The sequence below is a fragment of the Mandrillus leucophaeus genome, unplaced genomic scaffold (genome assembly GCF_000951045.1).
Source record: "Mandrillus leucophaeus isolate KB7577 unplaced genomic scaffold, Mleu.le_1.0 Scaffold1839, whole genome shotgun sequence".
Lineage (NCBI taxonomy): Eukaryota > Metazoa > Chordata > Mammalia > Primates > Cercopithecidae > Mandrillus > Mandrillus leucophaeus.
This window is the reverse complement of record NW_012101853.1, coordinates 161,574-176,066: the sequence shown is the minus strand read 5'-3', so window position 1 is coordinate 176,066 and position 14,493 is coordinate 161,574. Positions and strand designations below refer to the sequence as shown.

Here is a 14,493-nt window from a genome sequence, read left to right as displayed (position 1 = left end):
CTACAGGCGCCCGCCACCACGCCCGGCTAATTTTTTGTATTTTTAGTAGAGACGGGGTTTCACCGTGTTAGCCCGGATGGTCTTGATCTCCTGACCTCGTGATCCGCCCGTCTCGGCCTCCCAAACTGCTGGGATTACAGGCTTGAGCCACCGCGCCCGGCCCTTATTCTTAATTTATCTAACAGATAAGAATTTATTCAAAGTAATAATAGCAACAATGTATTCAATTATGTATGCTTAAATTTAAGTCAAATGAATGACAGCAATGATACAAGAAGTGGGAGGAAGAAATTGGGATTTTCTAAGTATATGATACTAACACTACCTATGAAGAATTATTTGAAAGCAGACTTGTATTAATTGTAAATGGATACTACAAACTCTAGAATGCCTACCCAAAAAAAGGTAAGGAAAAGAAGTATAACTGATATGCCAAGGAAGGAAAGACAACAGAATCATATGAAATCCTCAATTAAAAAAAAAAAACAAAAACACTGAAAAAGAATAGAAGACAAAAATAAACAAAGAAAAAGGTTAACAAAAACAGTAGATATTAATCCAACTATATCAATAATCATTTTAAATGTCACTCACTTAAATGCACTAACTAAAAGAGACTGTCAGAGTCAATTAAAAAAAGAGGCTCAACTATATAAGAAACCCACTTTAAATGAAAACAATCATATAAATTAAATGAATGGAAAAAAAAAGTACTATGGTAATACTAATCAAAAGAAGTCAGGAGTAGGCAGGGCATGATAATCCCAGCACTTTGGGAGGCTGAGGTGGCAGATCACCTAAGGTCAGGAGTTTGAGACCAGCCTGGCCAACATGGTGAAACCTTGTCTCTACTAAAAATACAAAAATTAGCCAGATGTGGTGGCACATGCCTGTAGTCTCAGCTACTCAGGAGGCTGAGATGGGAGAATTGCTTGAACCCAGGAGGTGGAGTCTGCCGTGTGCTGAGATTGTGCCACTGCATTCCAGCCTGGGGCCTAAGTGACAGAGCCAGAGCCAGACTCTGTTTAAAAAAAAAAAAAAAAAAAAAAAGCAGGAGTAGGAAGAAAGCAGAAGTAGGTACACTAATTTTAGACAAAGCTGACATGACAGCAAAAAACGTTATCAGGGATAAAGAAGGACATTCCATAAAGATAAAGGAGCCAATTCTTCAAGAAGACATAACAATTTGTAATGTGTATACCTCTAACAAGAAGAGTATCAAAATATGGCAGGCAAAAACTGATAGAAGTACATAGAGAAATAGAAGAATCCACCATTATAGTTGGAGATTACCACACCCCTCTGTCAGAAATGAACAGATCTGCTTGAGCCTGATATGCAGAGGTTGCAGTAAGCCAAGATTGCACCACTGCATTCCAGTCTGGGTGATAGAGCCAGACCCTGTCTCAAAAAGCAAAACAAACAGACCGGACATGGTGGCTCATGCCTGTAATCCCAGCACTGTGGGAGGCCGAGGCTGGTGGATTACGTCAGGTCAGGAGTTCGAGACCCGCCTGACCAAAATGGAGAAATCCTATGTCTACTAAAAATACAAAAAAAAATTAGCCAGGCGTGGTGGCGCATGCCTGTAATCCCAGCTACTTGGGAGGCTGAGGCAGGAGAATCACTTGAACCTGGGAGGCGGAGGTTGCAGTGAGCTGAGATCGCACTGTTGCACTCCAGCCTGGACAACAAGAGTGAAACTCTATCTCAAAACAAACAAACAAACAAACAAACAAAAAACAGATCAAGCAGGCAGAAAATCAGTAAGAAGATAAGTGAACTCAAAACACAATCAACTGGATATAATCAACATTTATGGACTACTTCATCAAAAATTAGCAGCATATACATTCTTCTCAAGTTCACCTGGAACATTCACTAAAATAGAGCATATTCTGGGTCATAAAACACACCTTAGCAAATTAATTTTTAAAACATACAATGCTGCTCTGAGTCCACAATGACAATAAATTAGAAAGCAGTAACAGAAAGATAACTGCAAAATCCCCAAGTATGTGCATATTAAATAATATACTTCTAAATAACACATGGGTCAAGAAAGAAATCTCAAGAGAAATTTAAAAATATCTTTAAATAAATAAAAATGAAAACAATTTATCAAAATTTGTGGGATGCAGTGAAAGCAGTACTTAGAAGAAAATTTATAGTACTGAATGTATATGTATATTAGAAAAAAAGGAATACCTAAAATCAATAATCTAAATTTCTATCTCAGGTATATAGAAAAAGAGGAGCAAATTAAATGCAAAGTAAGCAGTTAGAAAATAAAGAGTAGAATTAGGGTCAATAAAATTGAAAACAGAAAATCAATAGAGAAAATCAACAAAACCAAAATCTGGTTCTTTGAAAAGATTAATAGAATAAATTAGCCTCTAGCCATGCTAATTAAGAGAAAGAGGATATAAAAATTACTAATATCAGAAATGAAAAAGGGGACATCACTACAGATCCCATGGACATTAAAAGGATAATAAAGGAATATTATGAAAACTCTATGCCCACAAATTTGATAATGTAGATGAAACTAGACCAATTCCTTGAAAGACACAGTTATGTCAAACTCAAACAAAAATAGACAACCTGAACAGACCTACATCTATTAAATAAAATGAATCAATAATTAATATCCTTCTAAAATGGAAAGCAACAAAGTCCAGATGGGTTCACTGGTGAATTCTACCAAACATTTAAGAAAGAAATTATTCTATTTTTTTCCAATCTCTTTCAGAGAACAGAACCAGAGAGACTACTCTCTAACTCATTTTATAAGGCCAGTATTACCTCACTATCAAAACCAGACAAAGACATTAAAAGAAAAGAACATATCTCTCATGAACATCAATGCAAAAATTATCAATTATAATGTTAGCACACTGAATCCAACAATATATAAAAAGAATTATACACAATAAGTGGGATTAATCTTGGAAACCCAAAGCTGGTTCCACATTCAAAAATCAATTAATGTAATCCACCACATCAACAGGCTATTAAAAAAAAATCACATGACTAAATCCACAGATGGAGAAGAGACAATTTGACAAAATCTAACATCCTGAATTTACTAAAAACTCCCAGTACACTAGGAATATGGGGGATCTTCTTCAAGTGGATGTAGAATATCTACAAAAAAACCCTACAGCTAACATCATATTTACCAGTAAAAAAAAAAAAACTCAAAACTTTCCCACTGAGATCAGAAACAAGGTAAGTATGTCCACTGTCACCACTTGTATTCAACACTGTACTGGAAGTACTTTGATAATTCAATAAGAAAGAAAAGAAAATACATGCATACAGATTAGGGAGAAAGAAATAAAACTCTTTTTGTGATGCCATGATTGTCGATGTAAAAACACAAAAGAATTGAAACAAATAGACAAAAACCTCCAGGAACTAATAAGTGATTATAGAAATGTTGTAGGATATAAGGTTAATATTCCAAAGTCAATAACTTTCCTATATATGAGCAATGAACAAGTGAAATTAAAAATGCAACACCATTTACATTAGCAGTCTCCAACAATGAAATACTTAGGTATAATCTGACAAAATATATATGAGATCTACATGAGAAAAATAACAAAACTCTGATGAATGAAATAAAAAAGAACTAAATAAATAGATATTCCATATAAAGAAATACTTAATATTGTCAAGATGTCCAATCTTCCCAACTTGACCTACCGATTCAAAGCAATCTCAGTCAAAATCTCAGCATATCAGTTTGTGGAGTCTAATAACCAGATTCCAGAGTTCATATGGAGAAGCAAAAGACAGAAGATTCAACACAGTATTGAAAGAGAAGAACAAAGTTGGAGAATTGACACTGATTTTTCAATACTTAACAATGAAATTACAGTAATCAAGTCACTGTGGTACTGATTGGTCAACGAATAGACAAATAAATCAATGGAACATATAGACAGCCTAGAAATAAGCTGATATAAATATATTGAACTGATCTCTGGCAACATAAAAGCAAAGGCAATACAATGGAGCAATGATGGTCTTTTCAACAAATGGTGCTGGAACAATTGGATGTCAACATGCAAAAAAGGGAACCTAGACATAGACATTACACTCTTCAAAAATTTAACTCAAAATGCATCATATATGTAAATATAAAATGCAAAATAATAAAACTCCTACAAGGTAACATAGGAGAAAACATAAATAACCTTGGGTATTGTGATAAATTTTTAGATATAATAGTGTAGGCATGATTGATGAAAGAAATGATTAATAACCTGAATTTCACTGAAATTAAAACTACTCTGCAAAAGACAATGTCAAGAGAATTCCTGCTTTACAGAAGAGAGAAAATATTTGTAAAAGACACATTTTATAAAGGACTGTTGTCCAAAATATACAGAGAACTCTTAAAACTCAACAACAAGAAAACAACCCAATTAAAAAAAGAAAATGAGCCAAAGACCTGAACAGACACCTCACTGAAGATATTAAATAGATGGCATATAAGCATATGAAAAGATGTTTAACCTCATATGTCATCAGGGAAATGCAAACAAAAACAATGAGATACCACTATACACCCACTGGAATGGTCAGAACACTGACAACACCAAATGCTGGCAAGATGTGGAACAACAGGAACTCTTATTCATTGCTGGTGGGAAAGCAAAATGGTACAGATGTTTTGGAAGTTTCTTATAAAACTATACTGTTACCATACGATCCAGCAATTGTGCTGGTTGGCATTTGCGAAAAGGAGTTGAAAAGTTATGTCCACACAAAAACCTGCACACAGATGTTTATAGCAGCTTTATTTATAATTGCCAAAAATTGGAAGCAACCAAGATGCCCTTCAGTAGACGAATCAATGAACAAACTGTGGTATATCCATACAATGGAATATTATTCAGCACTAAAAATAAATGAGCTATCAAACCATGAAAAGACAAAGCATATTACTAAGTGGAAGATGCCTGTCTAAAAGGCTACAAACTGTATGATTCCAACTATGTGACATTCTGGAAAAGGCAAAACTATGGAGACAGTAAGAAGATCAATAATTGCCAGGGGTTAGGAGAAAGGGAAAGATGAATTTTTAAGGCAGTGAAAATATTCTGCATGATAACATAATGATGGATACATGTCATTATCCATTCGTCCAAACTCAATGAATGTTTGACACCAAGAGTGAGCCCCAGTGTAAACTATGGATCATGGGTGATTATGATGTGTCAAAGTAGGTTCATCAGTTGTAACAAACATACCAGTTTGGTGGAGGAGGTTGATAATGGGAGAGGCTATGAATGTATTCGGGTAGGAAGACATATGGGAAATCTGTATACTTTCCTCTCAATTTTGCTATAAACCTAATGCTGCCCTAAAATTTAAAAAAGCACATGGAAAATATTACTTCTGACATAGTATTTGAGACATCTGCCTTGCAAGCTTAGAAAAACCGAATAAGTTAGTTGAAACAGTTCCTACTTAAGAACAGTTTTGATAGCTCAGGTTTATTATGAATGATTGTAATTGATACTCTGACCTTATTCAATGTGCAATTGGAAAGAAATCTCTGCATATAAGCAACAAACTATCAATAGATTTTGCTGGTTTATTGATTCATACTATGTGTTTAAATATTATTAAGAGAGGTGGGCATGTGCATTTTGTACATGTATATACTGCATTTCACATCTGAGTTGCTTTACCCAGAAAATATATTATTTATTTTATCTGGTGGCCCTTACATTATTTGATAAGCTATTGATTAAAGCATTTATTCTCTATTAAAACGAGTTTCAATATTGGAGCTGTAAAATGAAAAGGCCATAAAGAAGAAATGTAAGAAAAATATTTAACAGAACGAATATATGTTTAAGTCTTGGTTATCATAAGTCTTACGTAAATGTAATTTCTACAGCATTTACTAAAGTGATGGGTTATGAAAAAAAAACTACATATACCATAATTTCAGAAACTACAATATCGTCATACTAATTTTTGAGTACTAAAGGTATTGTTAAAGTGTAGTATATCCAAAATTTAGCTGGGCTTAGAAAAAAATAAGGGACTAGTTAGTAGTAGTTAGTACACACAATAGGTAAGGTACCCTAGTTAGTAACCCTAGTTAGTACACAAACTAGGTAGTGTGCACCTGTAGTCCCAGCTACTGGTGAGGCTGAGGTGAGAGGGTCAAATGAGCCTGGGGAAATTGAGGATGCAGTGAGCTGTGATTGCCCTACTGCACTCCAGCCTGGGCAACAGAGTGAGACCCTGTCTGAAAAACCAATCAATCAATCAATAAAAAATAAAGTGTAGTATATCATGAAAAATCTATTTCTCAAAATCACATTGGATTTCAAAATAGCAAAATATATAGGATATTTCATGGCAGTCTTTTCAGGCTCATTAAATGATTCACCAGACAGTTTCTGACTGGAAAAATAATAGTAACAATAATGTCAAGACAGGAAAGAATGTTTTTCATATTGAGAGACTTAATGAATCCAGAGTAAGCACTTTGAGTTAGGGAGGGTTTCTAAACACAATTCTGTAGTACCAAAAAATTATTCCAGAAACTATTAACACAAATAAATGAAAAATAAACAATTTTTTCAAAAGATACAACTCCTTTTATAGAAAGGAAAAACTTAAAATGATCATATTAAATAAAGAAATATTTCTGTTATCTTGAAAACAGAAAATAAAAGGATAGAAACATCCAAAAACGGCATCAAGATGAACGATCTGAATGGAAATCATTTGGATGAAGAAAACCTGATGGACTAGATATTTACAAAAGATAAGAAATGGAATAGTCAAATAACAAAGGAATAGAATACAAATAGGAAAAAAATTTAATGATCTCCAAGAAAGCGATCATGAGAAATATTTCTCAAAACTACTTTATGAGTTTTAACTCTTCTAAACCATAATACATGAAAAGAATTTTTGTAGTCTTATACTGTTCACCCCTAAGGGAAACAAAGAAAGGGAAAAAATAGTCATTGAGTTTTTAAAAAGTGGTACACTGATAAAGGCATGCTAACTGACTCAACAAAAATAGGCAAAAAAAATTATCAATCACTAATGCAACTGTGGCATGTCTTACATATATTTTCTTTAGAGTAAAATTAGTCATAATTATGAAATCTATTAGGTTATTTAACTTCAAAAGGAATAGAATACTTTTCTTTTTACAATAAGCATATTACATGTAAACACTGTCATCAGAACTTGCAGAAAAGATATATACTTACCTAAAATAGTAAATCACTGGATAAATTTCTAACTTTAAAATGAGGCAAATATGTTAAACTACAATACTATAATTTCAAAATGTAGCTGTACGTGATACTTAATATAAAAACAATTTTAAAGTTTCAAAAACTCTGATTTAAATATTTGACATATTTAGATATGGTGGTTACATAAAAAAGATTTCATCTTTTTTCCACCATATTAGTGCAGTATAAAAAAGTCTGAATTATGCAAGAACTCTTCCAATTTATTGTAAAATCCTTATTATTGTCTTAAAATATAAAATTTATTGAGATCTACTTATCTGGCATCTTTCAAGACTATTCAGTCTAATTGGTACAGGTGTTCCAGCAATTGGGATTTCTCAGGGGTTTAAGTTGTCATAGGTTGCCATAGGCTGTTTTGGAGGGTGAGGAGGCGAGTTGTTTATTTCTCTTTTACTTATTTACTTTTATGGTAAATGATGATGAATTGTACTCCAGCTTTTTTTTTTTTGAGACGGAGTCTCGCTCTGTCGCCCAGGCTGGAGTGCAGTGGCCGGATCTCAGCTCACTGCAAGCTCCGCCTCCCGGGTTTACGCCATTCTCCTGCCTCAGCCTTCCGAGTAGCTGGGACTACAGGTGCCCGCCACCTCACCCGGCTAGTCTTTTGTATTTTTTTAGTAGAGACGGGGTTTCACCCTGTTAGCCAGGATGGTCTCGATCTCCTGACCTCGTGATCCGCCCGTCTTGGCCTCCCAAAGTGCTGGGATTACAGGCTTGAGCCACCACGCCCGGCCTCCAGTTTTAATACTATAAAATAATTCTAAAATTCTTACCTGATACTACACCAATTCCATCATCACAGTCATAGTCAGAGACTTCACTATCACTTATTCTCTTTGACCCTATGAAGTAAACAACAGCAATAATTAAGAATTGTGATTATTTAAGGAAGAAAATTCCCCAAACACCTGAAACACAAATGAAAATATTCTGAATGAATCAGTTAATAACAAAAAATATGTACAGAAGAAAAGTCATTATGAGCTTATTGTCATTTATTTTCATATACATTTCATGATGTGAGGATATGGGTAATGAGGAGTTAACAATTTATATAATTATTATTCTGGAAATATATAAGATAAAGTTCCTAAATGATTTAAAGCTTAAAATAACATTAAATACTAAATAATATGTGTAAGTTATCCAACACTGATAAAATCTATTAGAAAATAGATAAGTTAATTTTAGATGCTTATGGATAAAGACACTTAAGATCAGATAAATTTCAAAACACAGTGTGTTATATTCCAATGCTTAATGCGTCTTTTTCTAATATGCATGACCAATACATTGACTATGGTCAATTCCTTATTTTTCATGCTCATGCAGAGAAAGTATAATTCAGAAAGCAAACTCACTTAAGACATCTTAAATATCCTTTTAAAAAAAACTACGTAGTTTAGCTATTTCTCTATTGCTTTGTAAAGACAATAAGGAAAAAGTCATCCACAATACTAATACATAAAAATTGTGAATTTTGGTATGTTTTCTATGAAAAAAACTAGGAAAGGCACTCATAGTGATTACAATTCAAGAGCACCATGTTTGTGTTTTTCCTCACAAAACAAATCTATAGCAACATTTTTAAATGTGAATCTTACTATGGCAAAAATAGCATCAAACTAAATCAACCAGAGCTTTGAGGGCTAAAGCAGATTGACTACACGCTTAAATATGAAATTATTGCATATAAAAACAAACATGTGGTTATTTGTTTTTAAATTTTTTTCACCTCCATGTGTTTCAGGAACAGACACACCCTACACAACAGAATTCTTTATTAAAGCATTTTTCCCTTCCTTGGTATCAGAAAACATTTAATGAATGAAGACAGTGTTGCTATTTCAAAAAGATATTGTCTATTTTCTTACAGTATACATTATTTTTTACATGGAAATCGGTTTTGTCAGAAAATAAGTGCTTTCATGTATGGTTTATAAAACACTGAGAACTCACATTGCATGAGGTGTCTAAGGCAGAGATCATTAAAATGTCCCAGAATTACCCTCAAGTATTTACAACCTACTCTTGCAGGCACCCGATAAATTTTTTGACAACATCGCAACAGACTGGGCACAAAAGCATTTAGAGAATTCAGACATACATTCGAAAAAGACTTGGGACAGAAGGGGAATCACATGAATGGGCTATTGAGGAGAACTTAAGGAGAACTGCTACCCCAGCTTGTCTGTAAATGGGCAAGGATAGGGTAATGATTAGTTTACTATGTCAGGTGCACTCCAGAACAGAAAGATTACAAGTTTTCGGTATTTGTAAAAAATCAGATAAAACATGACAACAGCAAATGATGTTTATTTTATCAGCCTTTGTAAGCTGTACCATGTGTGGGTACATGGGTGAAGTGGCATATTTGGTTTGTAAATGCTGCCTCCTTCAAAATTGTATTGATTCCTTTCTAGATTGAGATTTTATCTGTTTGATCTTAACCCTATATAAGTTAAACATATTCCAATTCAGTTCCCTCTAATTGTCTCATCTTCTGACATTCTGATGAAAACAGGTTATTAAGTTCAGTATTTTCTTTTAAAATTAGTGGGTTTTTTTTTTTTTTCTTTTTGAGATGGAGTTTTGCTGTTGTTGCCCAGGCTGGAGTGCAATGGCATTATCTTGGCTCACGGCAACCTCTGCCTGTGGAGTTCAAGTGATTCTCTGGCCTCAGCCTCCCGAGTAGCTGGGATTACAGGCACCCAGCACTACGCCTGGCTAATTTTGTATTTTTAGTAGAAACGGGGTTTCACCATGGTAGTCGGGCTGGTCTCAAACTCCTGACCTCAAGTGATCCACCTGCCTTGGCCTCCCAAAGTGCTGGAATTACAGGTGTGAGTCACTGCAGCTGGCCAAAATTAGTGTTTTCAGTGTCCTATATATAATTCTTGCTTTATAAGCAAAGAGAGAGTCTCCCATATTTTCTTCTGAAAATTTAAAAATTTTGCTTTTTGCATTTACATCCTCATCTGTCTTGAACTGAGTTGGTGTATAGTATGAGATATAAATGCAATTTCACCTTTTCCATATGGCTAACCCATATCTCAGTATTGTTTATTTAATATTTCCACCTTTCCCAAATAATCTGTGATGTCACCTCTGTCATCAATAAATGTATTCTATCTGCAAGAATGTAATGCAATTCAAATCAAAGTCCCTACAGGATGATCTGTATTCTAATTTTTTGCCCCTTGTACAGGTTGTCTATCCACAAATCAATAACTCATTGTGTTTGTTACTACAATGTTACATATTGACGCAAATACATCCACCTTATTATTTTCATCTTGGATCATGCCCCTTTACTCTTTCATATAAATTTTAGATTCAAGTTATCATCTTGAACAAAAACATCCTATTGGGATTTCGATTTTGAATTTCACTGAATCAATAAATTAATTCAGAAAGAAGTGCCATATTTTACAGCACTGTTTTAGTAGTCAGGTATATGGCATTTTCTCCATCTAAGTTTGGCCTTTCTATAAAACTTTTAATTTTGGCTACTCAAATTATCCACATTTGTTGGATATATCCTTTCTATCTTATAATTTCAATTGCTATTAGCTATACAGTTAAGAACTATGTTTTCTAAATTAATTGCTCAGACACAGAAATGCAATTTCATTGTGAATGTTAACCAATAACCTTGTTAAAGTCTTTTTCTCTCTCTTCTTACTTCTATTAAAGTGATTCTGGTTTAATTTGAATTTTTCTATGTAGACAATCATCATCCCCAATCGTTATGTGTTTTTCTTTTTTTTTTCCTGCCTTGCTATGCTGATAACCACAATGATAGAAAAAAAAAAACAGAAAAATTTTACATTCTTTTTAAAATTGTGATTTAAAATATAAGTTTTCTAATATTTTTCCCTTAGAAATGGTATTTGCTAAAGTTACACTTTATCACATTGGGGAAGGTCTCTATATTGTTAGTTTGCAGAGGTTTGCAGAGTGAGATGTAATTTTTATTAAATGTGTTTTCTGCATCTATTGAATTAATTGTGCAGATTCTATAATTTAATATACTTATTTGGAAAATTACATGTAAATGTATATTACATATATATTGATATGATAAACGATTCTTTCATTCCTGAGTTTAAGTTCAGTGATATTTCTTAAGGATTTTAGACTTTTACTTCTTAATTATTCTTTTAGAGACAAGGTCTTGATGTGTCACCCAGGTTGGGGTACAATGGCACAATCATAGCTCACTGTAACCTCAAACTCCGAGGCTGAACCAACCCTCCAGTCTCAGCTTTCTGAGTAGCTAGGACTACAGTTGCACACCACCATGCCTGGCTAATTTTTAACTTTCTTTGCAGAGACGGGGCTCTTGCTATATTGCCCAGACTGGTCTCAAATTCCTGGCCTCAAGCAGTCATCCTGCCTCAGCCTACCAAAGCACTGGGATTGAAAGCAATTTTTGCATTTTTATTTATTCACTCTAAGTTTTCAAAGTGTTTGCTGTAATGATCACAATTTTATTTTGTTATCAATTTATTTTCTGATATATCAATTATGTTTCCTTTGCATCCTGTAACTTCTTTTTATTCTATCAATAAATTTCACTAAAGGTTTATCTTGCTATTAATTTCAAGGGATGAACTTTTGGGCTCCATTATCCTATCAATTAGAAATTTGTTTCACATACTATTAATTTTTGTTCCTACTTTTATGATTTCTATCCTTCTGCTTTAAATTTGTTTCACTATTTTTTTCCCTAAACTCTTACATTGGATGAGTACTTTATAATTTTCTGCCTTTTAATGTTTACTAACATGAACATTCCCCTGTTGGCACTTCCCTATATTACTCAAATATTCATATGTAGTATATTGATTAAAGTTCTATTCTAGATATTTTCTTCTTAGGACTATAAGATATTTACCATATTTCTTAAATCCAAGACACTATCAACTGAGTGACTACTCATGATTTCAGAGATGCTAGAGCTTGAAAAAAATGCTGATTACAATATAAGTTTCTACTTTTTTAAATTTTCAAAAGCATGCGTACAATTTATCTTTCTTTTTACAATTGATGTGATAACACAGTATTAGAGAATATTACGTTAATTTTTAAAATTTGTCAAAAGGAATTATAAAATAGTATATTTATAACTCACATATTTTATGGTTGTAACAGAGGAATGTGAATTCATTAATTAAGTGCAGAATTCTTTATTTGACCACGAGATTAAACTTGTTAATTGTGCTGCCTGATTCTTTTGTAACTTTCCTAAATTTTTGTTTGCTTGACCTGTCAATGATGGAAAGCAAATTATATTGGAATCTCCATAAGTGGTGGTAAATTTAATTTTTCTCTCTAGTGTTACTTTTGTATATTGCAGTTATTCCATGTAATTCATGCAGGTTGAAAAATATTTCAATAGATTTAGAAAAATAATTTAAAAAATTATTACCCCCAATCGTGATAAAATGTCTCAGCAAACTAGTAAAAAAAGAATGTTCATAAACTGATAAAGGGTATCTACAAAAAAACCTACAGCTGACATCACACTTAATTATGAAATACTGAATGTTCCCCCTAAGATAAAGAACATGTAAAGGATGTTCACTCCAAGGATGGTCCTTCTACTCAACATTATATTGCAAGTCCTAAAAAGAGCAATACAGCCAGGAAAAGAAATAAAAGGTATAGGCCGGGCGCGGTGGCTCAAGCCTGTAATCCCAGCACTTTGGGGGGCCGAGATGGGTGGATCACAAGGTCAGGAGATCGAGACCATCCTGGCTAACACGGTGAAACCCCATCTCTACTAAAAAATACAAAAAACTAGCCGGGCGAGGTGGCGGGCGCCTGTATCCCAGCTACTCGGGAGGTTGAGGCAGGAGAATGGCTTAAACCCGGGAGGCGGAGCTTACAGTGAGCTGAGATCCGGCCACTGCCCTCCAGCCCAGGCAACAGAGCGAGACTCCGTCTCAAAAAAAAAAAAAGAAAGAAATAAAAGGTATACAGATTAGAAAGTAAGAAAGAATATGATCATGTCAATATAAAGTCTTAAGGAAACTATACAAAACTTATTAAGACTAGTAAGAAAATTTAGCAAGATTGCAGGATACAGAGTCAATATAAAAATGAATATTTCTTACAGAATAGGAATATACAAACAGAATATTAATTCCCAAACCATGTCATTTACAAGAATTTCCAAAATCATGAACTATTTAGAAATAAATTTAATATAAAATGTCCAAACCACAAAACACTGCTATACTAGTTTCCTATGGTTGTTATAACAAGATATTAAAAACTGAGTGCTTAAAACATCAGAAATCTGTTGTCTCATATCTCTGGGGGATAGAAGTTCAAAATCAAGGTCTCAGCAGGGCCATGCACTTTGATGGCTCTGGACAGAATCCTTCCTTGTCTCTCTTTGCTTCTGGTATTTGCCAAGAAACCTTGGTGTTCTTTTGTTTGTAGACTTATCACTCTAGTCGCATGGACATCTTCTCCCTGTATATCTTCATATTGTCTTCCCTCTGTGCATTGTCTGTCTCTGTGTCCACATTTCCTATTTTTCTAAGGACATCAGTCATATTGGTTTAGGGCCCACCCTAATGACCTTGTTTTACCTTGGTTACTCCTGTAAAGATGCTATTTACAAATAAGTTCACACCCTGAGGTATTGAGGGTTAAGGTTTCAACATATCTTTTTGGGGGATCACAATTCAACCCAAACAACTGCTAACAAGTTAAAGAAGACGTAAATAAATGGAGATTCTTTTCTGCCAAATCAAAAGTCAGATATATTAAAATAACATTATCAGGACACTGAGAGAAAATAAAAGTCATTCTAGGATGTTATATATAGCTAAACTTTCTATTAGTAAAACAAAACGAAACAAAACAAAACAAAAGAACCCAGGAGGCCAAGCGCAGTGGCTCACGCCTATAATCCCGGTACTTTGGGAGGCTGAGGCAGGCGTATCACCTGAGGTCAGGAGGTGGAGACCAGCCTGGCCAACATGGTGAAACCCTGTCTCTACTAAAAATACAAAAATTAGCCAGGCATGGTGGCGCGAGCCTGTAATCCCAGCTACTCGGGAGGCTGAGGCACAAGAATCACTTGAACCTGGGAAGCGGAGGTTGCTGAGAGCCAACATTGCAAAATGGCACTCCAGCCTGGGCAACAAGAGCAAAACTCAGTCCCGCAACC

The 14,493-nt window shown here is 34.2% G+C and overlaps 1 protein-coding gene across 1 annotated transcript in view; it reads right to left on the bottom strand.

Moving 5' to 3' along the window:
- LOC105538042 (regulating synaptic membrane exocytosis protein 2) overlaps positions 1–14,493 on the bottom strand; it is a gene marked incomplete at its 3' end in the record, with an annotated part of 189,423 nt that overhangs the window by 99,290 nt on the left and 75,640 nt on the right. Inside the window, exons 11-12 of the mRNA XM_011977770.1 lie at positions 8,085–8,146; positions 3,117–3,123 (exon numbers count right to left, since the gene is read on the bottom strand). Coding sequence (XP_011833160.1) covers positions 3,117–3,123; positions 8,085–8,146 — 69 coding nt within the window. The remainder of the gene's footprint in view (positions 1–3,116; positions 3,124–8,084; positions 8,147–14,493) is intronic.